The sequence below is a fragment of the Fulmarus glacialis genome, unplaced genomic scaffold, assembly GCF_000690835.1.
Source record: "Fulmarus glacialis isolate BGI_N327 unplaced genomic scaffold, ASM69083v1 scaffold18858, whole genome shotgun sequence".
Classification (NCBI taxonomy): Eukaryota; Metazoa; Chordata; class Aves; order Procellariiformes; family Procellariidae; genus Fulmarus; species Fulmarus glacialis.
In genome coordinates this window covers 339-17,585 of record NW_009227786.1, presented here as the reverse complement: position 1 = coordinate 17,585, position 17,247 = coordinate 339, and the positions used below count along the sequence as shown (strand labels likewise).

At 34.7% G+C, this 17,247-nt stretch overlaps 1 protein-coding gene across 1 annotated transcript in view; it reads left to right on the top strand.

Moving 5' to 3' along the window:
• The window catches only part of BBS9 (Bardet-Biedl syndrome 9), a gene marked incomplete at both ends in the record, with an annotated part of 36,017 nt that extends 19,578 nt beyond the window's left edge, over positions 1-16,439 (top strand). The window contains 6 exons of the mRNA XM_009583283.1: positions 4,122-4,303; positions 7,700-7,776; positions 10,085-10,138; positions 13,179-13,281; positions 14,232-14,336; positions 16,425-16,439. Coding sequence (XP_009581578.1) covers positions 4,122-4,303; positions 7,700-7,776; positions 10,085-10,138; positions 13,179-13,281; positions 14,232-14,336; positions 16,425-16,439 — 536 coding nt within the window. The remainder of the gene's footprint in view (positions 1-4,121; positions 4,304-7,699; positions 7,777-10,084; positions 10,139-13,178; positions 13,282-14,231; positions 14,337-16,424) is intronic.
• Between the last annotated feature and the right edge of the window lie 808 nt (positions 16,440-17,247).

The window sequence follows — 17,247 nt, the reverse complement described above, 5'->3', positions numbered from 1 at the left end:
CTGAAACTGAGGTAGAAGTTTTATGTGCTATTATAAATGTAAATAATTAAAGCTGTAAATGGTGTCAATAACCAGACCTTGTCCTAAGAGTTGTCCAGGGCTTAGCTTGTGTCATTCAAGTAGAACTCAGAATTACAGATTCAACTTCTAAGTCAATTGTTTGACTGATCAGTTTGATATTATATAACTGGAAACATGCAAAGCATTTTAATTTCTTCAAGAATTATGTTGTGAGCAATTTGTTTAGTAAGAGAAAACCCACAAAAAGCATATGCCATTATTATTACCCAGTATCCAATAAAAGATAGTTTTTCAGATTATTACCATATGTGTGTAGGAGTTGCTTTGTACTGTAAAGTTATTTTAGATACCAGAATAATTTGTTTCATACTTTGAGTTCCTCACTGTTAAAGTGTCCCCTTAGATTTGCTATTACTTTGACTATTGTGTGATATACAGTAAAAAAAATAGTTTACAATAAAAGAAATTTAACAAGTAATTGAAATTCCAGATTGTGCGCAAAATGTGCCAAATGAAGTAATGGTATTTGCAGGGATATTGTATGAGTGCAGTAGCTGCGGGGAAACTACTATAAAACTGTTAAATATGCTCCCCCTCCCCCTGCTGTCTTTAACCACTGTTATAAAAGCTTGAGAAAATAAAGCAATCTTGACTGGCTGACGAACATTCCAACAGAGAAATTAATGTATTATAAATCATATGTTATAACTGGTTACCCATATTTTTCTTATTGTTTCTATTGATGTAGAAATTAATAGACAGCTTTAACAAGGAAAGATTACTGAAAAAGGCTTTTTGGTATCTGAATATGTTTCATGTTGAACAATCTTCTTAGGACCCAGCAGAACAGTAACTGAAGCAAAGGAAAAGTGTCATTTGTAATGCTGCTTTCTTAAACCAATGCTTTTGTCTCTGAGCTAGTGCAGACTTAAAGGATATCATGACTAACAGGAAAGTTGGTTGAAATTGGTTTATTTTAAGATGGAGTTTTTGAATGTGCATTCTGTAATGCTGATATAAACTCAGAAGTTAAGAAAAGCATAATTTATATAGGAAAATCACCTCATTGATTTGAGTTGATTTCGTTTGATAGACTGATTACCTGCAGATAACTGCCAACTTAAAGGTACACAGGAAGGACTGTATTTACAAACCACTTTTGAATGTGTTATACTTTATCAGTATATCATGAAAGATTTATTGCTAATCGTGATACCCTTTTGATTTACATTCAGATCTCCTCATGGATCTTTCCTTCTTAGCTTAACAGATTCATAGTCTCAGGAAAGAAATCTTAAGATGGTCCAAAGCCATTGCTGGAGAATTTTAGAAATTGTCTTGTTTTCAGGTGTCGGTTTTCTTTCTCCAGTTGTGGGACAAGTTCATGATGCAGTTTCTTTTATCGTCCCATTTTTTTTAAGCAACTTCATTATTTGCTGTAACTAAATAGCAAAGTGTGGGGCAGTGTATTTGGTAGCATGGTAGCATCTGCTTCAACAATATCCCTTTTTTAAAGAATTTGCTGTGCCCATGGCCAATATGGCAAAGTTCTTTGCAAACATTTGGCAGGCATTAAGCAAAGTCCTATACATTAGGTGTTATTTGCATACCTTACCAAGACTGTGTTATGGTCCAAGTATTCACAATAGTCTGTCTCCTTGCATTGTTCATATACAGATCTCAGGGTTAGCCCAATGTATTTGTTCCATGTGCCATCCAGAATTTTGTAACTGTAGCACAGATGTGTGTTGTACACAGCTTTTTGGACATAAGAAAACTAGGATGAGCCGTTCTGCATGTAATTCCAACAACAGACTCAGTCCTGAGCGAGCAAACCAACTATAGTAGGCAACAAATATTCAAGCAGCCAGAGAAACCAGGACTCATGCTTAGTTCCGCTTCCTCTCACTTTGGATTGAGAGTTTACAAGTTGTCAGAAATAACGGGTGCAAACCCCAAGTTTACAGGTCAAAAATAGGCCATCACGTTCACAGGATGGCTGCTAACACGGGTACTGGATATGTAAGTTGAATATCAGCACTAAGTCTTTTACTTTCTTTTCTTAAAGTATTTGTTGCGGAGACTTGGTATTTCCAGCCTTATGGTGCTCACAAAGACAGCTTCCTACTACAGTTTGCTTAGTTTTTGTAGTCAATGTTAATATATGTTAAAAATTGCAGTGGTAGCCGTGGCGATAGGAACAGTATTCCCAAAAGAGAAGACTGTTTCTGCTTAACCTGAGCTTATATAATAGATAAGGGGAAGAGTGTGTTTTGAGTCCTATTATGTGTGTTCTGTTTCAGAAGGCACTTCAGATTTGCGTCTTCCACTTGCAGCGAGGGACTAACTGGGCATACCTGTTGTCCAAAAAAAACCCCAAACAGTTTCCATACGTTCATAGTTCAACCAGGAAATTTATTTCATTCACTGAGTAAAAATTACTTTCTGTAGAAAGAGAAAGCTCAAGCTTATCTGCAGCAACTACTTATTTGTATAGTGCCCAGTGGGGTCTTCATTTCTGTATGCAGAATGTAACTGCATTACAGCATAGTTTTTCCAGAATATTTGATTGCAGTTGTGAAACCAACACTAGGATTGTGGCCTTAGCATTCGTAAAAAGGCATTTTGGATTGTCCAACTGGACCATCAGTTATCAAAATTTATCTGTGACACCTGTTTGCCTTCATAATTACTTATTACCCTGGAAAATTTTGGAATGAGGTTTCCTATCTGTGTGTACTGGAGCCATGCTACAACACAACATAGGAAACCAGAGAGAATTCTATTTTTTTATATAGCTACCTAGTTTTTAATGAGGATTGTACTTGAGGAGGCGCTTGAAAGGTATCAGCATATGTAAGTTAAAAGAATTTTTGTTAGTTCTTTATGAATTATAGCTTGAACACTTATATAAATGAAATGTGTGACATGGGTTTAATTAGCCTAAGTACACTAGGCTTTCTTTTCAAAATTAAGTTTTATATCTAAGAATTAAATTTGAACTATCTTTGCTTTATATGACAGTTGTATTTGACGCAAAGGCAGTGTCTGCTATAAGATATTTTAAGTATGGAATAAGAAATTATTGGCATGAATGTGTCACCTCATGATTATGAAAATAAATACAGGCTTTTAATTTAATTAAGAGTAAGCATTTTAAAAAATAAAATGAAAGTTACCTTTCTCCTAACTTTTGCTGTTAACATCTATGCTAGTCTTTCTTTACTGTTCAGTTCCTCTTCTGTTTAGGAAAAACCTTCAAATTAAGCAATATGTTGGCAGTGCTCCCTGTTGTCTCATAATTTGTTAAATACTTTCCTAAATCTTGCATTTGCATGGTACATGATCAGATAAGCAAAATGAGTGAGATTTTTGTAGGAGTAAGTTCAATGAAGCACTATTCCCTCAGGAGAAAAGAGACTATAGTGTAGCTAATAAAACACTTATTTGTATCGATCCAGAGCAGTGTAAGGGGAATCTTCTGGATCCACATGGCTTCCTTTCAGAAAGATACTGCAGGGAAGAGCCAGACAGGGTTTGAAGCCAGCAGAGTAGCTGCAGTAGCAGCCAAAGAATGGGTTAGGGGTGCTACTGATGACATCAAAGTCCTACTGCTGTCTTCACTGTGAACATGTTCCATCCATTCAGGATTTCTTCTAATGCATCCCTTCCCTTACTTGGTGTTCCATTTAGCTAATTCCTCTTCCTGCATACTAACCTGAATATCCATACTTCAAAAAACTTAAGTAACAGTTTGTGAATAAAAAAGGTTACAACGGTACTGTACACTCAGCTTGTTTGTTCTAATCCTTTCTTTTACCTGTCTTGATTATACAGATTCTGAGATACTCGGATGATGTTTTAGTCATCTATCTAGCACAGATTGGCTCTTAGGTGTGATTGCAATAAGTGGGAGTAATATTAATAAACATATCTGAATTGAAGAATAAGTATTGTTGTTTTCTTTTGGCCAAAGAATCTAATTGAAAACAGGAAGTTCAATTATATTTGTAGATGGAACAGTAGAAGCAGCATAATTCAATGTTATTGCTTCTGTGATTCTTCCCAATTTCTTAATGAACTTTATTTTTTTTATGCAGAGACTTGAAGGGTGTTATAGTCACGCTGAGTGACGATGGGCATCTTCAGTGTTCCTACCTCGGAACTGATCCTTCACTCTTCCAGGCTCCTAGGGTTGATTCTAGGGAAATAAACTATGAAGAATTTGATGCTGAAATGAAAGAGCTTCAGAAAATCATCAAGGAGGCCACAAAAACACAAGGTATGCTTCTCCCTTTTCTATAGTTGTACGTACTTTTAACCACCTGACTTTCCTTTTAGCACTTTAAAATGTTTTATTTTCATACTTCAGCCGTAATTACATTTCTATAGGAAATGTAGTATTTAATAAAGTTTAGGTTTTAATAAAAAAATGTCCAATCCTAGACTGTAAGGCCTTTGGATACAGAGTTTTTTCTTTGTATTTTCATAATGCTCGTTGGAAGTTTCAAGATATTTACATTGGGTTGCAGATAATTCTCACTAGTGCAAGGGCTCAGAGAAAAAACTGACAGTGCTTGTACTACTCAAAGGCAAGAAAACTTAACGAATTTCACAGCAACAGTCTGATATACTTCAGAGAGAGTATTGCCAAAAGTATTGCCAAATTCTGTTTTATTATTACAAATGGCTTCTTAAGTCATGCAATTGACAAAGAATGACTTTTGTTAAAGCACCTTTTCTGTTGCTTTAACTTCTTTCAAAAGCAATTGTATTTGAAGAACATTTGAAGGTGCGAGATATCAAAACCCAAATAACTGATCATGATAAACTCTGGAATTTACATACCTTGCTAATAACTTGCATTGATTTTGTTCAAGTAAGGGCACATAATTTCTTCAGAGATCCTTCAAAGTTTGTGTTTTCATAACTGAGTTTTAAAACAGTGTATCTGACTTGCACAGGGAATTGGAAGCATGTGGTTTTACAGGAAACTATGGAAAAATCTTAGACAAATAGAAAGAACCAATTAAAATCTTTTCCTGATGATACTTAGCATTAAAGAAATAGTTGTGGCTTTCTATGTGAAAAAGAGAGTGAAAAAGCTCACAGTTGAAATCCCTAGAAAATAAAAATTTATTTATCTGCAGTCATGAGCTTGATTCTACAACTCCAAGATTTCTTTTTTGTAATTGCATTTAACTTTGTCCATTATTGTGATAGACTAATACCAAGATTTTAAGTTTTCAAATCCAATAATTGGTTATTTAAGCATATAAATGTGGGTAAATTCCATTGATTTTTACCTCGGCCCTTCTTTATAAGTATTTGACAGTTTTGTCTATCATAACCAAGGGAAAGAAAAACATGATGGAAGGAATAAATCCATTTGAAGTGAATCAACTTCTGTTTGTTAGTTTTAATATACTGTGTGGAAGATCTAGAGAGAGAGAAAGGAAACGTAACTGTCCTTTATAACTTTTCTAATAACTGTCATGGTGTGATTGACAAGTTTACTGTGAATATTGTTGATCTTTTCCCCATTCTCTCTTCTTCTTAATTTTTTTCTTCCTCAATCTTTCTAATCTGATGTAAGGTGTTTTCAGATGAGTTTTTATGAATGCTCTTTTCGTTGTGGAGGGATGCTCTAATGATGTTGTGTTTGGCTTTAACCGGATGTAAAACTTGTAAGAAAACCTTTTTTACAATAAAACATTTTACTTATGAAGAATGCCTTTCAGTTTCGGATGTTTTGGCTTTGTTTTATTTTTGCTTTTTTCTTAGAACTTTAGCTAAGTCTTAAAATAACTGCTAATTGTGTCTCGTTGAATACAAAACACTTTTGAACATTGGTCACCATTGAGTTACTCCTAAGCATGATCTTTAAAGTGAACTATTGACTTTTCTGTCTTTTGGATTCACGTTTGTGCAGTAAGAGCTTGTGTTGTTTTGAAAATATCTACCCTTATATGGAAATAATTTGTCTTTGTTTCATTTTGACTTCCAAACATGGAAGGTATTTAGAATTAGGTCATCATGCAAAAAAAAACCCCTTAGAGTAGTTCTTTGCATAAATGTCTTCTATTTCTCTCCAGTGCTGACCATTAAACTGTTGAACTTAAGCTGTTTTATACATTTTGAAGAATAAGGATTTACATTATAAACTGATGAAATATTTTAAAATCTTATCTGTTATACTAACTTAAATCTAATGTTACTTGCATCAGCCTGGATGACGTAAGTGATTAAACATAGGTGTTTTGGCTCAGTTTAATAGTAACAAAAAGCTGATACTTATATGTAAACTTTGGTTGTGATCTCTGTCCTGTTTCTAATAGCAAAATGACTGTATGACAGAAGTTGCATAAGTTGCATCATAGTTTGCTTGAAGAAGCAACCTGAAGAGAAATGGTTAAGAAGGGATAGAAAAGGAAGATATTTTCTTATCTGTACAAGTAGAATGGATTGTGCTGAGCTATGTGTAATTGGCAGAACCAGTTGTGCACAATTGTGGCAGTATGAAACGGGCCTAGGCTTCTTTGGTAGATGGTATTGGAGGAACATGTTTTGATTTTGGTTTTTTTTCCTTGTAGTAAAGGGAGGCATTTTTCTCTGAGCACAAGAAAATGAAAATTTATTTGCTGTCTTCATCAAAATCTTTTCCCTTGACCCTCTTGTTAGAAGGAAATAATGTGCTGCCTACTAGTTCTGGGTCATTTTCAGGATCCTATGTGTAATAAAATTCTTGCAGCTTTCTGAATGTGCTCATGTTCTCAATTATTCAATTAATATGTTAATTTCCCCTTTACATTAAGCCTTTACTGTTTGTTATTTTAGGAACTATACATTTCCTGTTTCAGTTTTTCTTTTTCCGATACATTTAGTATTAAGAAATAAAAGTGCTTTTCAGAAAAACTCGAATACCTTAGAGCTGGACTTCTGGACTCTTAAGAGGAGATTATGTAATTCCTCATGGTATTTAAGTGCCTAGCTTTTAATCCTTACAACTTTTTTTACGTATGTGAATCTGCATAAGGTTTTATATCATGGATATAAATGAATTCATAGCATTCTTTGCCTTGTATGTTGACAGACCTGGAAATCATCAGGTAATATATTGTAACCAAGCCCCATATAATGTTCTGTACATAAAACTTTCATATACCTTCTTACGCAGAGGAATTTCTAAAATCTATTTTAATTTTACACTATTAGACACAGAATCTTTGTGTGTCTAACGTATTCATTATCAGACTATTTAGATGAAAGTGCCATGAGATGTGCAGTGTGTATTTTGGAGATAGTTGTTTATTATAGGTGTATTAGTATATGCATGTGAGGACAAAAGTTTAAAAATTCCTTGCAGTCTCTGAAGATCATGGATAGTAGGTGTAAAATCTTGTTATAGAATGCATCTAAATCCTTTTTCATACATAAATCAGAAATCCAGAAATCCAGAAATTCATACAAACCAGAAAACCAGGTTTAGGTTGTCTGTAGAAATCTTATAAAATTGGGAAGTTTCTTTGGTCAAAAATCATATTCATTGTTATTTTTTTCCTTTGCACTAATAGGTGTAATGATGTAAGTCTGAAACTTGATGCTGTTGAAATTGTATTATTTTTAGAAATGTAGTTGCATGTTTGTTAAAGGAGAGCTGATGTACTTTTTCTTTCAGATATTTTCCCAAAATCTGAAAAACACAGAGATCTAATTGTCACAGCAGAAGTTTCGCCCGATTTGGATGCAGAATCTGTATGTAACTGTATAAAAAGGAAATTACTCTGAAAACACTGGTTTCATACATGAGTAAATAATGGTTGATCATGGGTAGTGATTACTACGTGTTGATATTTGTGGACTGAGCTTCTACATAGCCCCCAGTTTTCCATCAATTAAAACGCACTTTTTAACTAGAATTATTAAAATTATTTAGTATCTTCTCTCTGGGGACCTTTAGGTTCTTGGCTAAGCAAATATAAGTGAACGAGAACTGAGGGTCTGGAATAACTTCGTGGTGGTGAGAATCTGCAATGGTGAGCAGTTAATAATATGGGGGGAAACAGTAGAAGTGTCACCCTGTGGATCTTTCAAAGGTAGAATACACAAAGCACTCAAAGATGCATTGTAAGAAATAATCTTTCTCTAGCAAGGCATCGTTTAATATTCTCTGGTGTTACAGCCTAATTAGTTTATTCATCTTGTATACATATGTAGTTTATAAAAATTAAATCAAATTAAGATTCAGGAGAGCTTATATTGTCTCTTAAAACTTTTCGCTTTAACATTTCAGAACATACTCATTGCACTAGAACATCAGTAATTAGTAATTTCTGGCCACTGATTTCTGAAAAACTGATTTTCAGGGCTACTTACTGTTTAAAAAATACACAAGGAGCTGCTTTTTAATACTTTTTTATAGATATTTGATATATTTATTTAAACTCTGTTATTATTACTACTGCTACCTTTACTACTATTATTCTTTGATAAAGGGACCTCTTTGTAATGTGTGCTAGTGTCCTAGTACTTGTCTGTGGAAAAAAGGACAGTGTGACATGGTCTTAGCTAGCTGCAATAATCTGCTCACAACACTTAGAACTGTTAAGTACATAGAATGCTCTAATGCTGCTGTGCTTATTCACTCAACCTTCCAGATGCAAATAGTCTGTTTCATATATAAGTAACTCAATATATCAATCGAACCACAGCCTTGAATCTTTATTTCCCAAGGCTGTCCATATATCTTAGTTTCCTGTGTGGTAGGCTTTCCTGGGGGTTCCTTCAGTAGCCATCTAGAAAGGAAAAATCTGGTAAGGCACTTTATGGGGAAGGATCAATACAGCAAATGTGGGAACAATTTTAGGGCTTCTGCAGTGATCTGGGAAAGAACAGGCTTGCAGATACTACTTCTGCACTTGTGAAAAGATTTAAATTGCGATGGGTGTGGTAAAAGCAAAGAGGATATAGATGTATTAAAATGGATTAGATAAGCAAGTGGAAGACCATTCTGGTTATTTAACACCACCTCCTGTGTATGGCCTCTGATCCAGGAAGTCCAGCTGAATTCTGAAAGCTGAATATGGTAAGGATCAATCTCTTTGCACCCCTGCTATTGCTTCAGGATCAACCACTGGTCACCAGAGACAACAGGCATGACAACTCCGTATGAAAGTAGCTATGTTTTTTTAACTGAAAAAGATACACAATGTACAAATGAAAGTCTTATTTCTAGAACCCAGAGAGCCTACCAGCTTTCTGACTTCTTAGGAACTTTGCAGACGTGGACCTTATACCATGTTGGGATGAAAAGGAGGGTGGGTAGAGGACATCAGATTGTTCTTAATTTACTCTTTTATCATGAGAAGGTATAAGTTCGAGTCAGTAATTTGGTATTATAGCCAAAGTGAAGTGTTTCTTTAAAGTAAAATAGCTTAAACAAATAGGAACATTTTCTTAAACAGTAGGGACTGACCTGTTGCAAAATGAAATACAAGCATAAAATAAGATATTAAAATAGACTGCAAGGTCAAGATGAATTTTGAATAGATGGAATTGCCCATTGAAATAGAAATTAGCAGGAGTAGCAAGATGACTGCTATAATTTTCTTTTGAGGTTCAAAATGTATTTCTGATTATAAGATAGCGTGTAATGATTTTCTAGTACATGCTATGGGGTGTATGTAATATATTGGCAGATGTCCCTACTGAATAACAGAAGGTATTTCCAGAATTTAAATAAATATAGAGTGGAAAGTAGTGTGCCAAACAAAACAGCTTCAAATATTCATATATACATCAGAGTGTATTAGTTTCTTATATACACAACATTCATGACCTTTTGCTATCCCTTTTGCAGGCAATTTCAAACAGAGGCTTTGCATTTTCAGAAGGAACTCAGAAATGTATTTTGTGTATTTTAATCTGTCGTAGGAATGATAAGTCCTTTACCATTAATTCCCTGTTTACCAAGGTGATGGTAGGAAAGTAATATTGCATTCATTGTGTTCACTCATTCATGTGTAATATTGAATTTACTCTGTTTTCATCTTTTTCTTCACAGCAAGCCATTGACAGTGAGGTAAAAGCAGAGGCAGTACCATCAGTCACAGTAAAGGTACTGTGCCTAACTCCAACAGTAGCATTCAAATAGTGGTGGCAAATTTTAACAAACCTGTCACTTTCTGTGTATTTCACTTAGATCATGAAAATGAGTAAAATTTGAAATGCAATATATACTTAATTCTTTTTCTTCTTAGTATGACAGGGTGTTGTTCTAGCAAGCCTTCTGCTGAAGTCAGAAAGCGATTGGAGTTTTATTTTTGATAGGCTTATCAAGAAGCAGACAGAAAAACATTATTAGGATGGAATGAAGTTGTTTTTGAAGTTACAAGAATAATTTTTCCAACACTTTTCAAAGGGAATATATGTTTGGTTAGTCAACATGTGAAGTTTTTTATCTTCAGCTGCCTTTTTAGTTGTCAATAAATAGAAATAGACTTTCTTTTGTAAGAAGACTTTAATAGCTTTTGCTAGTGAAAAAAAATGCTAGGAAAATCTAATTTGAAAATTGACATCATGCAGGCCTCCATTGCTGCCTGTAACTGATTCTAAAGAAAGTGTGAGTGTGTGTGTGCGTGTGCATGCATGTATGTGCAAGTGTAGTTTCTCCTCAGTATTGCCTAAAAAGGATCATGATTTTTATTTCTGCGTTTGAGAGGATCTTCTAGGAATATCAGTGGAGCCTTATTTTTGAGAACCTTGCAAGTTCTGCCTCTATCTTGAGTGAAAAGTTCAGAGGGTAACTGGACTATCCACTGAACCAGATTCCCTTACACTCGTGTGGTTTAGTTGTACTTGGTCCACCATCTTTCTCTGCATTTTTAAATGCTAAAATGATACAGGATAAAATCCTAATCCTGATAAAGTCTGTGACAGTTTTGCTCAAAGAAGTTCAGCTGAATGACATTGGACTTTGAATCAGGCTGTTTGTGAATATAAGGGTACCTTAAAATATGTAATGTAAACTTAAATTACCTCCAGAAAGGTATGAATTTATCAGCTTTTAGTTTACATTGGAGCCAATATATTGTATAAGGGAGTTATTATAGAGGAAAGTATTGTGTTTATAATTGCCAAATTCAATTTTTGGAGAGTGGTTGTAATTTCAGCATTGGGAACACAGGTAACTCCCATTGTTCTCTCTCATCTGCTCATTAATTGCTATTGTAAAGTCAATGGCAAACACTATTTAAAATGATCATGGATGTGTTTATATGTTTGATAAGTTTTTTAATGGAAAAGCTTTATAATTCCCCAATCTGTTTTCTTTTTTATGTATCTTATACCTTTTAATGAAACAAAAATAGTAAATGAGGGGTTATCATGCATTCAGTTTTTTCCAGTATATTTTTCCTGTGATAAGTTAATTTAACTGATCTTCATATGTCTCCATTCTAATTAATTGCAGTTGGTGGAAAAGTCCTTTTAATTAATGGATTCAACTCTTTAATATTTACAAAGTTATAAGCATTGGTTCTTACGAAAGTAAGAAATAATTGTACATTATAGTTGCATGTTACGACTCCTGTCAGACTAATTTGAACTTAACTCTGGATTTGGACAAGTTGAGAACAATTTTGATAAATTTTAAAATTAAATGTTTTCTTGAATTGCACAACCGCAACCAATGTGTATGTATACTGTGCATGCTTTCTGTAAAGTAGGTAATGTTACTAATGAATATTATTTGGCCATTGTAATGGTGGTCATTGTACCCAAAAAATCTGCAGGCAATGCATTGTGCTCTAAAAAACTTCCAGAATTTGTGACACTTATTTTTATATTAAAAATTTAATTTTTAAATTTAATTTTGCAGCAATGACAGGCCTGTCAGAAAAGCTTTAATAAAATTAGATACTTTTGACAAAAGTTTCTGGATAAGAAGATTCTTTACTTCAGGCTCCTATATGCAGCAAAAAGCCAAACATAATTGAGAAATGCACTGAAGTAGTGTTTGCCAGTAACTTCAAATATCACTGTCTTGATTACAAATTCTGAATTGTGCAGTCTCATGTCTGCATGTTTTTAGCTCATTTAATTGGCATAACATCTCTAAGGCTATTGATTCCATCTTCACTGCTCACCTTATTGAGATTCTGGCTTCAGAAAATGGGGCAAAGTTTGCCTGAAGTAAGTACAGAGGTAGATGTGATCCTTCCTTGCTAGCATTAATAGCGATGGATGATCTGAGGGCCTGTTTGCAGCCCAAATGTATTGTTAAACCAAAATAAATGTTGATGTTGATTCTGTCAAAGTAGTCACACTTCCTAACACTTGAGTCATTTTATAACTAATAATATTTTCCTAAACTGATTTAACCTGGCTGTACTGAGGTCCTTGGTAGACCAGCAATACAAAACAGATGATAATAGTTAGCAGATATGGTCTGTGTATATGCAGACAACATTCAGATCTCAGTCACCACTATACTTTCATTTTAGATCTGAGTTAAGGACATTCTTTTGATATCCACTCGTTTTGCAGAGAAATAACTGCCTACAATAGAAACAACCAGGGCCACTCCAGGTTTATGGTTAGGTCAGCTCTCATGATCTGGAGTTGTAGTTGTGCTGGGTATCCTGTATATTGAATTTTAGAATTTGTTTGCAGTAAAAAATCAAATAGAACTTGACTCTGAAGTTGTTCAGAAGACTAGGCATTGCTCTTTGCAGTTAAAGGAACTAATTTATTTGGTTAGCTTTGTTTTTATTCTTTTTTTTTTTTCCTTTAGTCACCTAAAAGAGGCAACATTCTATTTTTATTTACATTAGAACAAATGCACGACACTTGCAAAATATTAACATTTTAATTAACACTTTAGTATTAGTTGTCTTGGGTTAAAATTACAAAGAACATGAGAAATCCCCTCAGTTTTTTGTAGCCTTTCAAGTTACTGTGTTCATTATTGGCTGTAAGTAAATAAGAATTGTAAAAGGAAAATACTGGTTTTGAAGTGAAATTTGAAGTTCTAAAACATTGTTGCTGAATTGCTCTTTGCAGGTTTTCCATATCTTTTTGCTGGTTATGTTTGTTTTCTGCTATACAGAGATTAATTTGTTGCTTCCTTTAATACTCCTGTATGTCACTTGATTTAGATAACAATACAGAGCAGAGTGACTGCGCAGAAACCAAACCTGGCAGTATGTGTACAAGCTCCATTAGCAGTGACCTGCGACCAGTTTGTCTTCGATGATTTAGGTAAATTATTATAGTACCATTACAGCTATTGTATCATATTACTTTTTCTGAGGATGTTTGAAAGGTAGAGTCCAGCCTCCATTGAGTGCATTGTTGCAGATACACTGCAGTTAAAGCAATTACAAATTTGCCTTGCCTGCGCTCTGCAGCTTCTAGATACTGCTTGGTGGAGGAAAACAAAGTAGAAAGGAGTGGAGTTGCTTCCTTGATTACAGTATGATGCATGGCAGGTGAGGAAAGGCAGGGTGGCAGCTCCGTGATAGAGGAAAAAAAAAAAATCAGTTATTCTGTGGTGCTTTTGCTGGGGCATTTTGTTTTCCTGGCAATTCTGCCTATGTAGAAATGGCACTGCTGAACTAAAAGCAGGGACAGAAAGCTTGTTTACCTGTGGACAGTCTAGCATATGCTCCCAACTTAGCATCAACTGTTTGGTGATTCTATCCTTATTCCAACTCTGTTGATAAGGCTGCAGGTGGGATTGCCTTGAAGACTTGAGCGGAGCTGAAGACCAGAGAAGTGTGTCCTGCTGCCTCAGTTGGGACTGCAGAAATGTGCAGTAATGGTCCCTATTGAAACAGGGCTTTACTGACTGCTGCTCTCATCTGAAAGGACAGTTCTTATGTTTTCTCAGCATGTGACAGGAGCAAAGGGCTGATGGCTTTGTAAAATATTAAAATCACAATATAAAACTGCATTTGTTTTGATATTCTCTGTGTTCAGCATGCTGAATTGTTTTCTTGGTTATGCTTCAAGATAGTTATAAGTTGGAGAGACTAGTTTGCCTTTTACAAATTACTGATTTAAAAAACCAGCATGTCCAGTAATTTGATAAAGGTGAACTGATGGAAACAACTACCATAATTTAGTAGAATATTTCCCAAAGTGCTAGAAAATATGTTGCTTTTATTTGCATGCTCCCATTACTTGATTTAATTTTGTATTGTTTTTAGAACCAGATTCATCTGAAACCGTGGTCCTGTCTGTCTTTTTGAAGGGGAATTGTTCTCCATCAGAACTAGAAGGAAATTGTGTGGTTTCATGTAATATACCAACAGGTAAGCCACTGGAGATTTCAAATTGATTTGCCTTTTTTGAGGTCTTTTGCTTTACATATTTCTTATAAATGTTCTTTTGAAATATATTGAAGGCAGTAGTAATTAAAGAAATAATGTGTACCAGAGTCTAGTTTTCAGTTCTAGTTAATATTTTATGTAGTATTGTTAAGTAAAGTAATTGGTCTTATAGAGGTAAAGTCATATGCTTATGGCTTGGGAAGCAGCCATACAAGCTTTCCCACCCTGTCCTATCAATTTGCTTCTGTTCTGCTCTTTAAGGGACCAGCTCTTAGAGTGAGATGTTAATTACATCTTTATGACTATTCTTCTGGGCTGCCAACGAATGTGACAATAAGTGCCTCTTCACAGAGGAGGATATTTCAATAAGCACTGGGAGTGATTATTCCTCACTTCCCTTTTAACAGTTGAACATATTCATTCTAAACAAATAAACTAACCCAAAAGAATAGAAACTAAGTTGTTCTGTTTTATAATGCCCTACTGACCCTAGTGATAGAATATGTAAATTTACCTTGCTATCCATAAATGAAGACTGATTAGCTCAGTTTTCTACACACAGCCTTGTGAATGTATTTAGGCCAGGCTTCCATGTTAAGTTAAATGTAGCATAAACCAGTTTAAGCTGTCTGTTCTTCACTTTTCGGCTTTGCTCCTGCACCTCCTCCCCTGTTGTGCTCACACAATCAACAGTTATTTCTCAGCCAGATTTGCTGATTTGGTTCACTGTGCAAACACAGAGCTGTGCCAGCACAAAAGGGAAGGGTGACATGGAACAGACTGGCATCAAAGAAATGCATGTGGAGTTAGGGCTTCTGTGAAGGATGGTGGTCTTGAGTACCCTATCCTATGTAGACACTTTTATTTAAGCATTTACTTCACATCACTTTTCACTTGAAACATTGTGTTTATGATGATAGTCTAGGCTGTGTGATGATTGAAATGTTTATTTCTAGACAAAGCTGAAACTCATGTTTTTAAAGAACTTGATCTTACCCTCTTTAGACAAGGCTTGCAGGTGTGTGCAGGGGGTGGGAGAGAAAAGGGTGCTCCTCCCTTTTTCTTCAGAGCCTGCACAAACAGCTTGTACAACTTCAGTCCCTCTGTATTGTGACTCTGACTGCTTATTCCTTGTGAATGAGATGGTGTACCTTCGTAAGTGTCCAACTTAGTGATGTGGCTTTAGACAGGTTTTGTGGTATGACTGTATAGGTAGTATACTTTTGGGTATCTTGGATCCTCTGATTTTGAAAGCTTGCTTTTTGTTTTGCTGGTCTTGCTTCTGTGATTTTGCTTTGTAAGACCAGAGTATCAAACTTAAAGAGTATTTCTCCCCGGCAAATGAACGTATTATTTCTTTCAGATGATCCTAGTTAAACTTATGCTTATATTTTAGATATTAGGTTGGATTTTGCAAGCCTTTTGGTTAGAGAAGTAAAGAAATCTTCTATCTTAAGTGTGTTTGATTGTTTATATGCAATTAAAAAACATCCCCAGAAAACATGACATCTAACAGAATTAGGGAATTGTAAAAGAAATTCTAAAAACTTAACTTTATTTGTAGAATTTGGAAGACTTCTAAATAAAGGAGCATAATTAAGATCTTGCTAAATTTTTGAATATTAATTTAAATTATGAAGCTGGGATAATTCTATTCAATTACATACAAATACTAGTGTTACTTGTTCAAGGCAATCAAATCCTTAAGTGTAATATACTAGTAAACAAAAATTAAGTGCCTTTGTGACTTCATTTTATCTGAATGGAGACTTCTTCCTCCTTTGTTTTTTAAGATATCCATATTTGTAGCCAATTCAATCTTCAGTGTATCTCTGTGGGATTCATACAGCTGAAGGTTAATGAGTCACTCAATTGGATGGGATTGCACTATTGATGAATGTGGTCTCATGTCTGTTTTTTGGCTAGTATTATGTCTTTATGTATTGTCTACTTAATAAATGTGCCTTAAGTCTTTTAAAACCTGTTACTACATTTCCTTTTTTTCCTATTTTGAGTAGCATCTTATGTATTCTTCTTTTTCTTTTTCTCCCATTCCTGGTTATACGGTAGAGCTCAATCCTGAAGGTAAGTGAATGGAAAAAATGCAAAGTTTGAATGGTTTCATGAGTGACAGCGTATGCTGAATAAAGCAGATTTGGAAGGGAGCTGTTATTTTACCTATTATTTCTATAAGTTCTTATTATCCTTGGTTTGATGCTATGAAGGTGTGAATATTTGAGAAAATTGAAAGTAAATGAGGCTTAGACATAAGAAGACAATTACTCATGGGGAAAATAGAAAGTAGTAAAGACATTTCTTGGTGAAGTATATTGCACTTTCTCATATGTAACATAGGAATTTTCCAAAGTATTAAGTGCCTTGTGCATTGAGATTGAAAATGGAAAACACAATTGTATGTTCTTTCTTTACCATATTTTTAGCTATTTTTTTCAAGTTTCAGCAAGAACTTAAGCAGCTAAATTATGGCTTTTTTTGGTGCAACTGAACCAGCCATTAAGGATTTGTAGCTAACGCTATGCTGCTTGGACTGAGTAGCTGTGATGTCACTTATCTGAGAATGATGTCATTTAACGTCTCTTCATTCCAATTCCTATTGGAAACATCCTATTCAAGGCTAACAGGCTGCTTTCTAACCGACAATACCAGCAGTACAAAACTTAGCTGTGATTGTGGTAGGTATGATACTTGCAAAAGGTACAATTAAAAGACAAAACTGGACTGGAAAGTTAGCTAAAAAGAGAGAACGGTAGTTTTGTATATGTGTTGAAAAGATACAGTCCTTACAGGAGATATTTTACTAACTTCAAAAAATAGACATTAAGTACAAATTCCCTCATGTTTTGGGGAGAGAAAAAAGTTGCTTGTCATACAT